The 20389-nt window shown below is 39.8% G+C and overlaps 1 protein-coding gene across 1 annotated transcript in view; it reads right to left on the bottom strand.

Annotated features, from left to right (window-relative positions):
- The window catches only part of LOC108799904 (protein diaphanous homolog 3-like), a 177135-nt gene that overhangs the window by 13609 nt on the left and 143137 nt on the right, over positions 1 to 20389 (bottom strand). The window contains exon 18 of the mRNA XM_018571841.1: positions 11673 to 11802. Within this exon, the coding sequence (XP_018427343.1) occupies positions 11673 to 11802 (130 nt within the window). The remainder of the gene's footprint in view (positions 1 to 11672; positions 11803 to 20389) is intronic.

A 20389-nucleotide genomic window follows, 5' to 3' on the forward strand; every position in this document is an offset into this window, starting at 1 on the left:
CAGTTTTAGTCTTTCTTTGTGCTCACTCTTCTTCCTTTCTCCTGCCAGCTGGGGGTCCCACTTCCCAGGTTTCTGGTCAACTCTAGAGGTAATCTCTTCCTTAACTTTCCAGGATGGCTGACTTTTTTTTTAACTTATAATATGCAATATCTTCATACTCCTGAGAAGAGATCCCGTAGGCTCCTTATTGTCAAGCGGAAGATGTTTGACAGCATGATTTCCCTGGTGAACCCATATCTGCCACATGTGGGTCAACTGAAGGCTCTGGGGGCTTTTCTAGACAAGGTAATTGCTCACCAGGAAGGTGTGTTAATAGATGGGAGGATTTCAACCTTCCTTTGTATCCCCTCCTGGATACATCCAACGGGTTTTCACATATGTCTTTTCCCAAACTATGTAGGGTGGAATTGTCCTTACACTGGACACGTGGCATTTTGTTCATCTTCCTACCAAGGACGTCACTTACTTCTCCCCATACACCGTTCCTACTCCCGCATTGACTGTTTCTGTATTTCAGTCCTTGTTGCTGTCAGTTGTGCACAGCTCGATTGGTCTTACAACTCTTTCTAAACATGCCCGATCTAATGTGTGGCTGGTTGAGTTTGCAGCTGCCTTGTTAGCATCTTAATGACTCTTTGTTAACAGATCCCCAATTCAGCCCTATTCAATTGGGAATGGATTGTTTTCTGGTCACTAATGACACTTGTGATGTGTCCCCGCTAACTCTGTGGGAAACTCATAAATGTTTTCTACCGGGCACCTTTATCCAACGTTGTGCTTGACGTAAGAAAGCCCACCTTCACACGCTGAACATTTTATTGGAGAAGATACAGTCCCTTAAGGCCCTGCACAAGCGCACATTGGCGGCAGCAACAGCTGCTAAACTTAAACAACTGAGGGTACAGTTCACAGAGATGGCTTTTCACAAGACGAAAGCCCAACTGGTGAGGAAAAGGTGTTCATATTATGAACATGGCAATAAGCCAGGGAAGTTGTTAGCCAGAGCCCTTAAAGAATCGGTCTCTAAAACCTACATTCTTAAAGATGGTACTGGTATTCTTCATAAATCTCCTTAAGGCATTGCCAAGGCTTTTTATTCCTTTTATCATGACCTTTATAATTTACACCCAGCAAGGTCCCCTACTGAATCTTCTTTACAGGTAACTAAGATCCGTAAGTATCTCCGGAACTCTCAAGTGCCATCACCGTCCACCGATGTCAGGGATGCTATGAAATCCTCTATCTCGGTTGAGGAAGTGGGCAAGGTTTTGGGCTCCATTCAACCAGATGATGCTCCCGGCCCCGACAGGTTTACCCTTCTTTATTACAAGAACTTCCAACAGGTCCTTGTCCCCAAGTTAGTCCATGCTTTCAACTCTCTTCTGGAAGGTTAGTTGCTGCATACGGACATGATGTCTGCTCATATTACAGATATTCCTAAAGAGGGCAAGGACCTGTCAGAATGTGGTAGCTATCTACCAATAGCTTTATTGAATGCTGACAAAGATTTTTGCTAAAGTACTGGTTTCTGGCTGTTTCCACATCTATCTTATATCATTCACCCGGACCTGGCTGGCTATGTTATGTCGAGGGAGGCTAGAGACGACACTATAAAGGCTGTCAATGTAATTAATGCTGCCTCTTGCGCCCGCTCACCTCTCTTGCTTCTCTCCCGATGGATGCTGAAAAGGCCTTTGGGTGAATTGGCTATTTGTCCATGAAACCCTGTCTTATTTAGGCCTTGGTCCTAATATGCTTAGCTTGGTCCAGGCACTTCACATCAACCCTACTCCACGGGTGAAAGTTGGCTGAGTACTCTCCAAACCTATTACTATACATAATGGTAGCAGACAGGTATGCCCCTTATACCCTCTCATTTTTTATGTTAGCATGGAGCTTCTGCTGTGCACAATATGTAACTCAACTGACATTCACAGTTGGTCAGATTCCTCTGAACATCATAATTACAGTTTACACAAGTCAATCTTTTGTTTTTTTTTCTAATTCAGTCCCATATCTCCCTCCCAGTCTTTTGTCTCATCTGCACCAGTTTAGACAAGTATTCAACTACAAAATTAACCTTACAAAATCTGAAGCCCTTGGAGTATCTATTCCATCCTCAACTGAGCTTTTGTTGCAGAAAAAAATATTAGGCGGTCGTATTCACATATCCGATATCTTGGAATTAATATATCAGCAGACTTCTTGCGCTTGTATTCATTGAATTTTAACCACCTTTCAACCACCATTGAGAGGAATCTGCTGCTTTGGCACCGGGGTGTCTTCACATGGCTTAAAAAAAAATATATTTTGAAGATGAACCTTCCCCGACTGACTTACCTGTCCTAAATGTTACCTATTTAACTACCCAAGCATTTCCTCTATGAAACTCATTTGACTTTCTGAGGTTTATCTGGGCGTACAAGAGAGCTTGTCTCCATCAGGCCCTGAGTCTGGGTAAGAATAGAAGAGGGATTGGCTTTCCTGATCCAGCCAGGTACTACGAGGCCTCTCATGTGGCACAACTGCTAGAATGGTGTTTGCTCTTTTCTTCTTTGAAATGTGTACATATCAATTATGTCTTTTTAAAAAAATTTTTAACCGTTGTATAATAAAGAAACCTTGTTTTATCATATTGTAATTGCTTGGTTTTTGTCCATTGGTACCCTAAAAGCCCCATTCTTCTCCTTCTGTGTTGATTTGCTAGAATGGTGTGCACCTATTTTTAAACTGTAGATCTCTTTGGTGGCAATGAATCCCCCTGGTTGCTTGACCGCTTGCCTCAGGATATCTCCCAGCATCCCCATCATCAGCCCAACTTGCAGAGTGACTCGGTTTATGGCTTTTAAACTATCCACAATTCCCTCACCCCTTACCCCTATTCTAGGCTCGCACTGGGTTTTGTACCTGGATATTGGGCACCCTCTTTTCTGAAATCGGACAGGTCGGGAACTTTTAGGGCTCTCCATTTACAAGAGGGTCAGTTTTGCCCTATAGCCCAGCTAAATTAGCAATTTACTAACACTTTGGACACATGGCATATCCTCCAACTTTCACATTATCTTAATTCACTCAAACATCATGCCTCTATATTTCGACCCCGTATGCCATTCAAACAGCTATGCTTGCATACTGAACCACACAGGCATACCCTCCCCGTGGCTCATGCGTTTTTATTAGACATTCATGGGCATTCTTTGACGTCTTACTTCCGTACCTGGGAGTGTGTCCTTGACTTCACTCTGTCCTCTGCTCAAATTGATTGAATCCTTTCTTTCACCCATAGAGTCTCTATATCTAACAGAACCCAGAAAGTGGGTTATATATGTCTTACATGCCTTTTCAACTTATGGTGTGCTGGTGACATTTTTCTATTGTACATGCTGGTACCTGACTCCCTCTAGGCTGCATCAGTTTGACCCACATTATCCTAATGCCTGTTGGCGGTGTCATGCTCCTGACGGATCTATTTAGCACCTATTTTGTTTTGGACATATCCACAATTGTCCCAATTTTGGGATGCAATACTTAATGTCAGCTATAAATTGACAGGAGTCTATTTAGAAAGGACTCCCATAGCGGTGTGTTCCATCAAAACTTGTTGTCGATTAAACAATACAAAGAATCTTAATTATTGCATTTGTTGAATGCTGCAAAAGCTTGCATCCCGATGCTCTGGAGGAAGCCTGATCCCTCAACTGTTGTTCTCCAAGGTCAATTATGTTGATGGAAGACCTGACTGCTTCACTTCACCACAGGGAGGAAAGGTTTCATGAGATCTGGTTTTATTGGATGGACCTCCACATTCCGGAATCTGCCACGGTTATGTCCTCCTGAGTTTGCAGCTTGTTGTTCAGCAGCAGCTGTCACTGTATTGTGGGCCGTGCGACCTACAGCTGGCTTAATTTCCTAATCCCATCCATCTCTCTTTTCTTTCTCCCCCCTCCTTTTCTTCTTTCTCATATTTTCTCCCCTTGTTCAATACATATATACACATACATATATACATACAAAGTGAAACTGTCTTGAGGCTGTCTTATATAATGAATGGATATATGCAGCAGCTGATATGCACCAAGCTTGAAGTCAGCAATGAAGAATGTGGAACCTTAATCAGGGACATGGGGCACCTGTAAGCTGGACACAGCTGGCAACAGGAGTCTGACACCTGTGGAAGTCAGTCACGGTTAGCACCAAGTCTATAATGTGCGGACATCTAGATGAAAAAAATTGGCCCAAAGGATGTAAACAATGAGGGGGACCTGAGCGGTGAACTGGGGTCTGTCAAGAATTATTATATTTTGAGGATTACTTGGTGAGGTTAGCCGGTAATATGAACAATGGCAAGCTTAGCTTTTGTACCAAAACCATTTAGTTTTGCATATAACTTTGCCCGTCTATTTCTCTGGCTGTACTGATCACCTTAATATGTGGTTTATCAGTGCACTGATACATTTATTCTAATCATAGACTGGGCTTGAAATGTCCAAGTTTGTGACAGATTTACTTTACCCCAAGAATGTCATTATCTTTGCCTATTGCTGCAGTGCTGAGCTGCAGCTTGGATTACACAAATGTGCAGTATGCAACCTCCTTGTTAGTCTCTGTATAAGAGATAGAAAGGAACCTACAGCATACTGAATTAGGAAAACCTACTGTAAATATTTAAACACAGTGTGGTATTAGAACAGCAGATGACTGTCACCAAAAAGCTTTAAGCCAATGCCTGACCTGATGAGCTACAGCTATACCCGGAATTAATTCCAAGCCTTTATTTTATGTTTTGATTGGCATGCACAATAAAGTCCAATTCCAAATGAAACATGTTATTTTGATTTGAGGAAACCAGGGAATGGTTGGAGCAATTATCAGGTTTTTATTGTCATCTGCATGCCTATTAGGAAGATCTTCCCTGACCTCCTATCAAGACAGGTAGTAAAGAAAAATCTATAAAATAGGGACAAAGATAAAAACAAAAATACATATTTTAGTAAAGTGGGGAGGGTTAGATTATTTGACAATATGCAGTTGCTTGTCTTTATAATTTGATCCAAACCCATGTTTCTTTTTTATACCCTATATGTAATCATATTAGTGGGATCTGCAGATTATAAAAATATATACTGGAATCTCTTATTGTATCACTTTTCTCCTAACTTCTTTAAGAGCAGCTGATGTGCACTGCAGGAGCTAATACACAAAACGTGTGTCCGTGCACACATAAATATGACTGACACCACAAATAGCAAACAAGCTCCTATTGCACCATGGAAACAGATTATTTTCTGCTTCAAACTTGATTTCTGGTCCGTTTCTCTTGCACATGTGTATGACTGTTGTAAACACTGAAACATCTACATTGTTATCTTCACAGAAAGGATTTCTGTATTTCTGAACATGAACTGAGTATATATAGCCAATTTAAACATATATTGCAGAATGTTTCTCTGTTTCTGTGGGTATCTGGTGAACATTGGTTATATTGTATGGTATATATCCAAAGCAGAATTTCAGTAAATAGATTTGTAAGAACTCTTCTGACAGTTGAAACAAAAAATATTTTAACAAACAAAAAAACAAACAAACTGTATTTAGTAAACAAATTGTCCCCTAAACAGTTTATAGAGAGCATATAAATGATGGGAAAAAAAGCTGTGGATTGTACCAGTTGCCCTAAAGCAAAATGCCCTTTCCCTGCAGCAATATGGCATTTTTAATAACACATCAATCTTCATCTCTATGGTCAGTCAGTTTAAATTAGCAATGCAAGAAAACATTGTTTGGAGAAAACTGTACTCTACTGCTCAGATTTAGATATTTCACACTACCAATCAGACAATAAACACCATTTACTTACTTGTAATTAAACTCCTACTATCAGAAAAAAAGGTTAGTGTAAAAAAGGCAGAATGGAACAAAATGAAATATTGCTTGCCAAAGTGCCCACAATATAAACGGTGCTTTACAAAACAATCAGAATAAAGCCATTGAATTCTGATGATTTGAATGGGGAAAAAAGAAAGACAAGCCTAATGGCTGCAGGCAAAACAAATGCATTTTTTTAGAACAAGTTTATAAATAAAGCTGGTCCCCAAAACACTTTTTAAAGCCAGATAAAAGAACAAGCCTGGTTTCTTTTTTTTTTTTTTTTATTTTAGAAGATAATTCATTACAATTTTTCTTCTGGACGATTCTAATCATACTGTTCACATGTACATTAGCAGGATTTTAAACTTTCCAGGCAAGCAACATATAATATTGTGTTTTTGTTTGTAACAACGATCCACACTACTGAAACTTCACAATAGTGTAAACAATCTCCAATCAATTAATATAAATTATGACTCACCCCTACTTTCCAGAAGCTGTGGTACCCTCAAACACGAAGGCCTTAACAAAATATATGCATCTTCTCAATTGCAACACACATTACTAAATAAATGTCTGTCATTTTTAAATGGTGCAAATAAACTTTACTGTCACCACTCGTGAAGACGTCAATAGATGATGAAACACAATGCACAGAGCTGCTGACACCACTGCCACTGAAGTACATAGTACACACTTGGGGCTAGTAGTTTCTTAATCTATATTATGTTATGCTGGACACAGTACAAATCTATTTATGTGCACTTATTTTTTATGTTATTTTTATTTCCTAAACCATTTTACCCTTTCCCTTCTAATTGCCTCTGTCCATTATTGTATTTTAACATACCTGGGACTATAATGGTATTGAAGAAGTGTTTTGCTGTCCGGTTCATGGACTAATAGAAAAACAGAGGACATCTATGTTGAAAGTGCAATTTGACCGGTACACATGTTTACTTACATCGGCTCTGGTGAGTTTACTGTGAGGAGGGGAGCATGGTGGAGGTGGAAAACACTGAAATTCATGAACTATCAGTGGCATGTAGTGGAGCGACACAAGAATGCACCCATATGAAGCAATGTCATTTATGAACAAGATAAACAGAATTGGCCCCAAGGCTGAACCCTAGGGCACTCCACTCACCACTTTGGAACATTTGGAGTATGTGCAATTTATTCAAACCCTCTGTAGGTAGTCCTGCAACCGATTTTATACCCATGTACATATTGGTTCTTCCAACCTCAGTTTGTAAACTGTTTGTAGGGTACTGTGTCAAACACATTTGCAAAGTCTAGAACAGGGGTGTCCAAACTCCGGCCCTCCAGCTGTGGTGAAACTACAAATCCCATGATGCATCTCTCTCCGGGAGTCATGTCTGTGGCTGTGAGAATCTTGCAATGCAAGATAATGGGATTTGTAGTTCCACCACAGCTGGAGGGCTTTGGACACCCCTGGTCTAGAAAGACTAAATCAACTGGGATTCCCCTGTCCACCTTACTTCCTCATAGAATGTTAACAGATTTGTCTGGCAAGAACGGCCTTTCATAAATCAATGCAAATTACTGATGTAAGGCTGACTGGCCTGTAGTTATCTGGTACACATCTTGAACCTTTCTTGAATATCAGCACCACATTCACTTTCCTCCAGTTCTCTGGTATCTCTCCCGTCCGCAAAGTGTCCCTAAAAATTAAAAACAATGGTCTGGCAATAACCAGACTCAGTTCTTTGAGGACCCGCAGATGTAAGCCATCTGGTCCTGGGGATTTATTAGTGTTTAGCTGTTCAAGCCTCTTTCTTACCTCCACCTCTGCTAGCCAATGGAATTCGACTAGTCAAAATTTAGAATAGTGTTTACTTTGTCATACCAGTCTTGTTCATCAGTAAAAAACAGAAGAGAAGAAAGTGTTCAATACCTCTGCTTTCTCTGTCACTTGTGGCCAGCTTACCCTACTTGTCCTTTATGGGGCCTATGTGCTCCTTTCTCTACTATTTTACTGTTTATGTATTGATATCATTTTTTTGGATTACTTTTACTTTCTATAGCTATTTTTTTCAGAGCTTATTTTCGCTGCCCTAAAAACATTTTTACATTTCTTGTACTGTTGACTGCATTTGATTAATCTTCTATCCTATTCTTTTTAAAGGCCAAGTTTTTCCCATTTATTAATCTTTTAACTCTAGAATTTAACCACCATGGTTTAACTTTTGCTCTTTTACATTGGTTATTTAATGGTATATGTTGGTGAATGTAGTAATTTAATATGATCCTGAAGCATTCACATTTGTCTTCCATTTTTATTGTCCAAAATATTTCATCCCAATCAATATTAGAGCTGCAGCTAACGATTATTTTCAAAATCGATTAGTTAGCCGATTATTAAGTTCGATTAATCGGTTAATCAGATAAACAATAAAATACATTTTAAAAAATGGCTCCAGTGATGGACTACTAGTTTGTATTAAGATTGTAGTCCATCACAGGAGCAAGCTTGGAGCGGTGGAAGTAAAAAAATGGTGTGGTGTGCAATATAGTGAAATGGAAATCCCAGCAACAGTACATTATAGCTGGCGGTATTCTGCATTGTGCTGTATAATGTACTATTGCTGGGTTTTGTAGTCCTCTATACAGTGCAGTGCAGAATATCACCAACTATAAAGGAGTACAACAAATCCCAGCAATACATTATACATACAGTGTATAATGTATTGCTGGGATTTGTATTCTTATGTATACTATACAGCACAATGTACCATCAGCTATAGAGGAATACAAATCCCAGCAATACATTATAGAGCACCTTCTGGGGGGGTGGGGGTTAGGCTTACCTGAGGGACCTGTCTATCGGCAGCTGTCATCCCCCCCACACCTGCTCCTCCTTACTACATCTCCCCGCGTCCCTGTGCCGATCGCGTGGATGTGGGCGGGCGGTGAGTGTGAGGCGGGAAGGAGGTGCGGCGTGTAGAGCGTGGATGCGGGCGGGTCTGGCAGTGGTGCGCAGCGTTTGTGGAGCCGTGAACAGGGCCAACTGTTTGGAAGCCGATTAATCGATTATTGAAAAAGTTGACAACTTTTTCAATAATCGATTATGTCGATTAGTTGTTGCAGCCCTAATCAATATTGTTTAATAAAGATCACAGTTTGCTAAAGTTTGCCTTTTTTTAAAGTTTAGTGTTCTTGTTATTCCCCCCTTTTCTGTTTTCCCAAAAGGACAGTAAACATTATTACCCTATAATCACTCTAACCCAAGTTGTACCTTACATCCATGTCTTTGATTAGCTCAGTATTATTAGAAATTAGTAAGTCTAGTAAAGCATTATCTCTAGTTGGTGTTTCCACCATTTGCCCAATGTAATTGTCTTGTAGTTGGGTCATATTAGTTTTTGATCCCCATCCTAGTTTAAAAGTTCCTCTTGTCTATTCACCATCTTCTCCCCCAGCAGAGCAGCACCCTCCCCATGTAGGTGCAGTCCATCACTGCTGTAGAGTCGGTAGCCGACTGAAACGTCAGCCCTGTTCTCCATAAACCCAAACCCCTCATGCCTACACCAGTTTTTTTTTAGCTCTTAGTTCTCACTGTCTCACTGGTGTGGCTCTGGCAATATTTCAGAGAATACAGCCTTGGAGATGCTATTCTTTAGCCTCTGGAAATCTTTTTTTGAGGGCGCTCCATCTCACTTTGTCATTAGTACTTATAGATACTATTTGGTGATTGTGGTCTTTGTGACAGATTACCCCTCCTGATCATTGAGTCCCTTACCACCATACCTGTCTTTTCATGTTAGCCTTCCTGTTCCCCTCCATACTGGGGCAGTCACTCCCCTGGCAGCTAAGGGAGGTATTCTGTTCCAGCCTCTCTTACACTTTTTCCCTATTCTGGGGGAAAATGATCTGGGCTTCCAAGCAAACAACTAGCTCGCATCTCACACAGCAGTATTCACCCTTGAGTGGGTGCTGAAGAAGCGCATATATGGACCAAGATGTGCACCTGGTAGCATTACTATCCATTAAAGTCATGACTATTACTATTTAACCCCTTCATGACTGAGGCCCTTTTTTCCATTTTTATCAAGATTGTTTACTCACTTGTCCCTTTTTGATAAAGTGATTTGTATAAAATTATTTGTAAATACCTGCTATCCGTTTCCCAGCTGGTTAGTTAAAAGAGAACTATGAGGTGAGTGATTCCTACTCATTCTCATAGTTAGAGCTGAACTGTGACAAAGAAGCTGGTGATTGAACCAATCTGCTCAATTCCCAGTAGGGATCCCCCCCCTCTCCGGTCCGCCAGAGCTGAATGGATGAACGGGGGAGGCGGCGGGCACATTTGGCTCTGCCTCTAGATAGGCAGAGGCAGCTGTCACACAGCTTGGTATATCACAACAGTATTGCCGGGATCCGTCTCGGCTGTGGCGCTCTCAGAATATCACGGGCAATAGCCCGCAATATACTGAGCTTTGGGTCACGGGAGGAGGTTAGTATATCTCCTCTTGTTTCCCTAAAGAAAACTCTGGGGAAAAACACTTACCCCATAGTTCTCTCAAGTTTTTCAGTACCAACTACCAAATTGATACCCAGCACGCTGCCCCCGACTGTCACTCTATCACAGGGTCACAGTTCCCTTTATTGAATCAGTGTACTGTTAGACAATTCACATTAGTAGTTAGTAGTGTCAATCAGTTCACTCTATTCACTATGTATTACTATATTTCACCCTGTCCCAGTATTATTAAAACAGTTACGTGTTCAGTAATACCAATACACTTGGCACTGCCCTAATAATAATCAAACAGTGATTCCAATACATGTCACTTTGTCACAAATAATGTTAGAACAATGTATATAGTAACATTAATATAATACACAGTTAACACAACCCTCGGTTAGCATAGAATACACAGTATGTTCTGACGAAGGGGGCGTGACCCCGGAAACACGTAACCGAAGGAATCCTGTGCTGGCACACAGGTTGACGGTGCAGCCTCTTACTGATGCTCCATGCTTTGTTTGAAAGCCTTTATTTCGATTCACTATTGTGAGTATGTTTTACTTTGTCTTGCAGCTTTTTCGTATTAAAAACAATCTGCACTAGGGTGGGCACCCTTCTCTTTTGTTTTTTTTTTCACACAGTGCCCCCAGAGATCAATTTGAAGATTAACACAGAATGTAGATTAACCTAATGCAATATATAAATGTCATCTGTCATGTACTGAATGTGATGAAACAGCTTATTCCTATCTTAAGGAAATCATCTTTACCATTATCGCTCAAGGCCTAGTACTCCAAGGTAAGCAAGATTATGGAGATGGAAGAACCGATTGCAAGTGACCAGTTGCTCCAGTATACTTTTAAATGGGCCTGTTGGACACACTTTGCACTAGTGTATTCAAGTGTAGTCTTCATGTCAGACCCAGCCCAAGCACATTACTTAACTGTACAACTTTCTCTGCTGCACTATTAGATGTCTAAGCCAATGAGCCTGGTTGTTGTGCCTAGATCCGATTCAGGGTGATATTGCAGGTTTTCTAGGGCTATTTGTTGGATTTCCCCTGTAGCTCTGGAGCAACTTAACCTGCTACAGCTTCTGTCTTTTTTTTTTAAGCATGTTAAATTTGTATTGAAACACATAGGAAGGAAACCTTAACCCCAGCCCCCCCTCCCCCCGGCTCTGCTGTCACTTGTGCAGCTGGTTGGATCTCGACAGTGGCGGTCTCAGAATACCGCGAGCTACAGAATTAGATCTTAATTGCAGGAATACAAATTTCCCTATAAATAATCACAAGGTGCATCACTGTATGTACCTCTGCTTGCTTTGTCTACGGTCTGTATATCTTCCACAAACATTAGCACATTTGGAAACTTCTTCTCACACACTTGAGCCAAGAAATGAATAAGTGTTGTCTTCTGATCTACGGATTTAGTATCTTTCAGCTATAAAGAAAACAAAGAAAAAAACTTAATCTTCTGACAAAAATGGCAAGATACATCTACTGTATGTTTAAAATCCTATGTCAAGCAAGGTAAATAAGTGCACGGCTATTTTATAGTCAGAGACACCATAATCTAAACCACATCTGCACATATACATTTGCCCTAACACTTATTTGTTCAGAGGAAACTGAAGTATCTAATCTTATCTGCCTTAATATATTTAGGGAGAAAAAAAACATGAATCAAGAAAATGTCCTATGTAAACATTGCATATTTCTTAGTCAATTAAATTCACCATATAGTTTGCAAAGAATGGCTTGGCTCATTTTGCTATGATGTCGGCTTTCACTACGCTGTGCTGTATCCAACACCACAAAGGAAGTGAAGGAACATCTCCCCAGCATGACAGACAGCAGAACAAAAAGTGACATGGGTTTACTATTAACCATTCCCTTCTCTACCCAAAACTAAAAAGAAAAAAAATGTTTCAATCCAGTTGCCTAACACACTGATTATAGTCTGCAAATGTATCAGTCAGTCCAGTTCTTTGTCAAACAACCAGCCCAGGAGTCTCCTCATGCACAGTTAATGTAAATAAATGTAAATGCATCTGGTATGCCCATGAGTAAGCTTGCCAAGTGTAACAAGTGATATACATTAACAATAATTAAAAAATTAAATACATTTTAGTACCCAAACTATTGTTCCAGGCTTGCTCCTCTGATGCACTACAATCTCACATTTAGTTTACTAATTTGTAATGAAATTATAGTCCATCACAGGAGTGCGCTTGGAGCGGTGGCTATTTTGCAAAACACACACAGGCATAATAGGGAACAAAAGTAGCCACCCTCCAGAAGAAAGGACAGTGTCAGCATACATTCAGAAATGATTTGAGGACCTTTATCTGAGTGATACACAGATAAGCTACATTATGTTAACAGTTAGGGTTAACATAATGGCATTTTTAGATTTTACTGAAGTTTAGTGTCACTTTAATAAGACATATTCCAATCTTTGGAGGACGCATGACAGTTACAGACCACCTAATGGTTCAGAACACATGCCATATGATAACATGAGAAACCTGGAGCCCCCAACCTCTTCTGCATCTGGGGTGGGCAGCAGCACATTCAAGCCCTGGAACAGAGTCTTGTCAGACAAATTTAAAGCAAAACAACTTGATATTCTTTAAATAGGAAGATAGCAGATGTATGGGAATTGTTTGCAAAATTTAGCATCAATTTCAATGCCTGCTAATCTCCCAAACCAAGACAGGTGTGTGTGTGTGTGTGTGTGTGTGTGTGTGTGTGTGTGTGTGTGTGTGTGTGCGTGTGTGTGTGTGTGTGGTGGTAATTGACTTTAAACACATTACTTGGAATTTGGACACCTAAGTAGGTGACTGCACAAGAGGACTATTTGAAGGTAGAGGTAGAGAATGCTTCAGCTGATGAAACATTTTTTGATGCAGGATTCACAAGGAGGGCAATGGAATAAGAGAAGTGACTTTGGAAAGTAGAGATATAACTGAATTGTTCAAACAATGACAACAAGCAGGGATCAAAGATAAGACAACACAAAAAAAATAATCTGTGAATGTCACTATTTGGTATTCACAGTGCATTACCACGACTTTACGGTGAAGCAGTTAATTAGCCAGGTAAATGGTGCTCTGGTTGTGGGTCTGTAATAGAATGCATAAATCCAGTTATATTAGGGAGAAGACCAATCTGTGCTAGAGTACATATAATCTCGGGCGACCATATCAAAGGTCTTCTTTGTGTCACCAGACAATGCCTGCAGATTTATGATACAATAAATAGTAGAGGTGCACCGAAATAGAAATGTTAAAACCGAAACGAAACCGAAATAAAAAAATATGTCAGGCCGAAACCGAAAATGTTTTTTATTTTAATCTTACTCTGATCTCTCATTCCACATTAAATGTTTATTGGATATTCAAAAAGTAGGTCAACAAAAAAGAGCCATAGGTAACACAGGAATACACAAACATGCAACAGTTCAAGCCATCAAAACCCTTGCAGTCCCTCTGTTATCTGACTGCATCACTAATTTGTTTGTAGGCCTGATGAAGGGGGTTGTGTCTGGGAGACTGGCTTAGGGTTATGGACATGAGAATGTGTATATACCAGTAGAATAAAGTTGTATAGAGTCTGCAGGCTTGTGGTTTAGAGTGCAAAAGGGTGGGTTGTTTATAACTGGTATGGGCAGAGTGGGACTATAGCAACCTGTTCTTATCTGGTGGGAAAAAATGGCGTCCCTTCAGAGATCAGGACCATCTTCATCAGTCCTAATCTCCTCACCTGAAGATAGGTACAAGCTTTGCGGGGAGTACTGTGGGTGTATGTTACTTTGATGTAGGCTATGGAGCAGGCTCAGATCCTGAGGGAAGTGGCTGCAGGGTTCTATTTGTGACTAATTCCAGCCACCAGGTAGGTGGAAAGAAGAGCATCATTTCAGCAAAAGAAAACCTCTGGTAGGTTGCAGCTGGTCAGAAAATTGAGAGCGCTATTCAGAGGTTTTGAGGATGGCCATGTGGGCTGCTTTGGTGGCCTATAGACAGAATAGGAAACACCAATAGTAGGGAGTATTTTTTTTCTAATAGTGCCTTTAGTAGCAGTCAGAGAGCCCTATGGGTTTGATCTGTAATAGTTGACCTTGGAAGATCCTAACTTCTGTGCATTCAAATGTCAAGTGCTTTTGAAGCCTAGACTTCTGAAGTATTTCTTTTTTTAGTTCATAATTGAAAAGGCAGAAAATAACTTTCCCCTGGAGGATCTGTGCCTTGTCACCAAGGTAATAGTTCTTTCAAACTCAATTTTGCAACTCTGGGGTTTATCTAAGATGCTGTAAAATATTGATTGTAGAGCTGTGGAGATGTCCGATTTAAGGAGACACCTAGGTCAAATATTCCTCCTGCAGCTTTAGTTGCCTAAGTTGTGCATGTGGATCAGGTTTGAGTTGTGAGATGCTGCCACATGACTTGCTGTTTGAAATGCAGAGTCTCTGAATTCCCATTGTGGTAGCTGTTGTATGTGGAAGATTATGTAATATGTAGTGTATAGGTCAAGTCAGTCGAGAACTGCAGCTCCATGGTCAGACACTGGTAAATTGCCTGGGTAAATCCAGGATTGCAATCACAATATGCCCACTGCATTATTGTGTGTCTGGAAACTTGGAGATTTCACACAATGGGTGTTACTATCCCCATACTGATGACTAAAAGGCTCCTTCAATGACTTCGGAGCTCCATCAATGTCATCTTACCAGCGTGCCAAGACATACCCCATACATATATGATATTTATCTTATGTGCTTCTTTCCGGAAAGTCTTGTCTTTTTGTACTGTAGCAATCTGATACAGGTGCTAAGCTAGGTTATCAGGGTATGGATACTTTCTAGTGCAATATCATTATAGCTTTGAAATGTAGTGCAGCCATATTAATATCGGCTGTGTCTCAAGTACCGTTTTTTCCGGCGTATAAGACAACTTTTTATACCTAAAAACATCCCCCGAAAATCGGGGTCGCCTTATACGCCGGGTATACAATCTAATCTGTCAGCCCGCTGGATGTGTGGTAATACTGTATGTACGGTAGCTTCGGCTACATAGAGTATACCGCGCTAATGACCCCAGTGCATGATTTTAGACCACCCCACACAGATGACACAGGATGCTGTGGGGTGGTCTAAAATCATGCACGGGGGTCATTAGCGCGGTATACTGTATGTAGCCGAAGCTATCGTACATACTGTATTACTGCACATCCAGCGTGCTGACAAATGTGTATGCAAACATTATTTTTGGCCTATACTTGTCTTATACGGCCAGTATAGCCCAAAACCTATGTTTGAACTGAAAAATTAGGGGGTCGTCTTATACGCCCAGTCGCCTTATATGCCAGCAAATACTGTATATCTAGTTTAGTATTTTTTTTACTTATTCATAATAGTTGTCAAGTGATACATTATCAATTGCATTGCCAGATCATTATTATGCACATTTGAGGGTTTAAAAAATAACTTTAAACATTGATTAAATGCCTCCCAAAAATATTAACTTTTTTTGCCAACTGTTGCCAGTTTGTTTACTTTAGCTCTCATGTGAGCTTTCAAGCCCCCAAATGGCTTGTGTCATAACTGATCAGACGTGAAGCAGATATCCTGTAAAAATAAATTATAGCAGTTGTAAATTTTGTTGTCACACAGTAATGCAACAGTTTAATAAATTCATATTTTCAGTACAAGAATACACTTGTATTATCTTTAGTGAAACAAGCACAATATTTTGGTAAAATATAAAAGATGAGGTTGTGTTGAATAAATGCATACTAAATATTTTAAGCCTCAATATTGTGTGTGCTTGTGACATTACAAAAAAAAAACAACAGTACCCCAAATTGTCCTTAGATAACACTTCAAAGGCTTTTATAGGTCATCATTTAAGTGTTAACAGGGAACAATGTCACCAAAATTGGTGTTCTCACCCTAGTGTCCATCCCGGGATGCTAATATCCCGGGAATTAAATAATTTACGTACACAAGTGCACCCCTTTTATTACTATCACAAGTGGTCGGCAGCTTTACACTAGAAAGTCTGCGTAAAGCAGTGTAAACCTAAAGCAGTGTAAAGTCACTGTAAAAAGTCTAAAAAGTGTAAAGTCTAAAGCAGTGTAAACTTAAAGTATAGCAGCTGATAATTTGTGTACATGTTGGTGCTGCCACCAACAAACAATATACATCTATGACTGTGAAAGAGTTAAAAGTGGTTTTATATGTATTATTGTTGTGCTGCCAGATATCATTCCTTTTTTACCGGTTGCATGAATTATAACATTGTTCATAATGAGCACAATGTTCATGGTATTTTTATTGCATATGCCCTATAGTTAACAGCAAGACATGTAATCACAATGATTAAAATGTTACTTTTAACTCTTAAACAAACACATTAACAAGAAATTGGCAACACGTTGATTTATTTTTAAAATTGCTGCTATGAGGGATAACACGATTCCTAAATTGCAGAACTTTCCATTTAGAGGTGAAAATGCCAATATGAGTCATTAAGCATGCACAACTCAAAGGGGTACTTAGGAGGGGAAAAATGATTTATACAGAACAGCAGTTGAGTGAAAAGCAGGTGCATTAAAAAAAAAAAAAAAAAACACACACACATACACTCTGACAAAGGTGACCATACTTTTTGTTAAGTGACAACTTCCAGCACAACTCAGAGAAAAGCAAAATGCCTTGTAGCTGCAGTAAAACACAGATGAAAGCTTTTTTTTTTCAGCAGCCTGATAAAAATGAACAAATCTGCAACGCACAAGAGTTCAAATTATAATGAAGTGGATGGGTTTTATACTCTGTGAAAATTCTGCCTTTTATATTTTTAGGCTTGTGATGGACCATAGCTATTGTGGGGCTGTTAATGAGGAAGATGTCAGCAATGGGCCACCAAGCATGTCACCCTACTGAGATAATACGAGTAGTGAAAAGATATATATGTGCGCTCATGGAAACCTGTATTCTTAAACATTTTTGACAAAGCAAATTATGACAAAGGTAGTCCTCTGAAAAGAAAAAAAAAGACAAACTCTGTATTTCTTTATATCACACATAACTTCATTAAGAGATAACAAAATCTTGCCATTAAACTTTGTTACAGCAAATTAATAGTAAAATATCTAACTGGCAATTCACTTTTTAAAGCTGCCCTCCATATCTCTCCCCCCCTCTCCATCTCTCACTCTATGCTTTGACAAATAAAAGTGTTAATAGTTTATTTTTATCAATGAACAAAATGGAAAGTAAATGAACAGAAGAGGAACCTGAATCAAATTGAATATTTAGCCTTTAAAACAGCCTCTGTTACCGGTAATACTAGGTACACTTGTATACAGTTTTGAAGGAACGTGTCAGGTAGGTTGTTAAAAACATTGTTGAGAACTAACCACAGATCCTCTGTGGATGTAGGCTGTCTCACATCCTTCTGTCTCTTTATTTAATCCCAGACAGAGTCGATGATGTTGAGATCAGGGTTCTGTGGGGGCCAAACCATCACTTCCATGACTCCTTGTTCTTCTTTACGCTGAAGATAGTTCTTAATGACATTGGCTGTATGTTTGGGGTCATTGTCCTGCTGCAGAATACATTTGGGGCCAATCGCAAGCCTCCCTGGTGGTATGGCATGATGGATCTGCTTGTATTTCTCAGCATTGAGAACACCATTGATCCTGACCAAATCTCAAACTCCATTGGCTCAAAAGCAGCCCTGGACTTGCAAGAAACCTCTACCATGCTACACTGTTGCTGCAGACACTCATTATTGTACTGATCTCCAGTCCTTCGGCGAACAAACTGTGTCTTGCTATAGACAAATATTTCAAACGTTGACTCATCAGTCCCGAGCACCTGCTGCCAAGAATATGCTCATGCTATAAATACCAATATAATAGAATTAACTTGGGGAACACTGGCCTAAATGTGTATTTAGGATATTGTCAATATTATTATTATTATTACTACTACTACGGGTATTTATATAGCGCCAACAATTAAAGCATCACTTTTACATAGTATACATTCACATCAGTCAACAGACAGAAAACTGATGGTTGAACAATTCTACAACCGGTTAAAAGCTGTATTCACAGAGGTTGCAAGTGCCATATAGAAGTTAATGCGCACTTTTTTATGATACAGATAGTCTGCTTGCCGACTTCTAAAAAAATTGCTGAAGCAGAAAACATGAATAGAAAACCATTTTCACTTATTAATTTTTGAGCCAAGCAGGCAGAACACAAAAAGTATGATGGATTTTTAATTTATGGGTAAATTGGGATTTAGTGTTTCAAGCCAAAGGAATGACAAAAAATGTATACAAATACAAAATGTGAACAGAAAAATTGATGAGCTGACTGGAAAATGAGCAGTGAGAAAGGTTTCAAGTGACTGCAGATTACTATGTAGTCAGGGCTGACTGAACACAGGAAAGCTTGTAATTTGTTAATAAGAATGAAATAGCTCTGGGAAGATATCAATGGTGTAAGCAACCAGTGAAGAGTTAAATATTAATTTAACTCCAATTCCCTGGTCTTGTTACTGCATGCTAATGTGACCGAAGTAATGACTTACTGCTGCATATTTTATTACATGTGATCAATGCAATCAATGTGAAATAAATTGACACATTACATTAATTAATGCCCAGAAAGGTAATTACAAACAGTTGTTGAGAAGAGTGTAGCTCAAAATGTTTGTGTTTTTAAGAAAAGTTGCATTGCAGAAAAGCTGGCAATTTCAATCAGTGTTACTGTGCTGGCAGACTGCTACACATGATGTTAATTTGACAATAATTGTATAGATAACTGTAATTACAAATAGCATTGATAAAGGCCGTTCCCAAGTCATTTGTGTAACAGAGATAGATGTCACACTCTAGATGCCTTAAAATGAATTTACCAAGTATGTTATGGTCTTATTTATTTCTACATACAGCCCAAGAGGCAAACACAAAAAGAAAAGGTTTATTTTAGGGCTGCAACAACTAATCAATACAATTAATAATTGATGAAAATTGTTGTCATAATTGATGATTGATGAGAATCACATTATCAATTAGTTGATTCAGCTCAGCTGCCGCAAACTCCCACCCCTGCACCGTTCTCCTCCTCGCTGGTGCCAGCTGTAACGGTCTGTGTCCATTTTAATCCCTGCTGCTCTCCCTGCCTGTGTCGGCAGAGGCAGCGGGGGACACAGACTGGCTGGTGTCACTGCATTCCCTGTCTCGTCTGCTGATGCCCTAACTGGTACCCTGGTTCCTCAGCTGCTCTCCTATGCCCCCGCTACTCCCCTGTGCCGCCTCTTCTGCCAGAGGAAGAAACTCGGCATCAACTAACCATCCATTGGCTGGGAGCAATAGCCAACTTGTTATTGGCTATTTTAAATTGTTGCTGACAGTTTAAAGCTGACATGCCGTTTGTTAAAGCTATTAAAGTGGAAAGGTGACACTAGGGGGTTCATAGACTCCTAAGGCCACCTTAAAGAGAATCTGTCATCTCTATTGTGCTAACACAGGGGGTGCTTTTGAGTCCCCCTTTGTGATAGCAATGAAGAAAAAACAAGTTTAAAGCAATAAGGTTAAATAGTTAAATAAAATATAATTAGAAATACCCACCATTTTTAAAGTCCCCCAACCATGCGCATTCTAACGAAAAAAAGTTGGGTGCACCTTCATACGAAAATGATGATTGTGCTACCCATCAGGTATTGCAGCGTGCGCTAGAGTGAGAGCAATAATTCTCAGGCCAATTTAGAGTGCGCAATATTGGGGACACCCCATTCTCCCCCACAAGAACAGGGAGAAAGAGAAGAAAGCAACAGAAAACAAGAAAAAGGGAAAGAGGGAGAAAAAAAGAGGTGTAGAGACATGTAAGAACAAACAAAAAAAACCGCCAGTATGTCCCAGTGCACTTAAACTGGCAATATCTACAACCGGGACTAAACACGTCCCAAAGTACCCCAAATGCCTGAAGACAGGCAGGGAAACGCCTATGTGGGA

The sequence above is a fragment of the Nanorana parkeri genome, unplaced genomic scaffold (assembly GCF_000935625.1).
Source record: "Nanorana parkeri isolate BGI_ZX_2015 unplaced genomic scaffold, ASM93562v1 scaffold1853, whole genome shotgun sequence".
Classification (NCBI taxonomy): Eukaryota; Metazoa; Chordata; class Amphibia; order Anura; family Dicroglossidae; genus Nanorana; species Nanorana parkeri.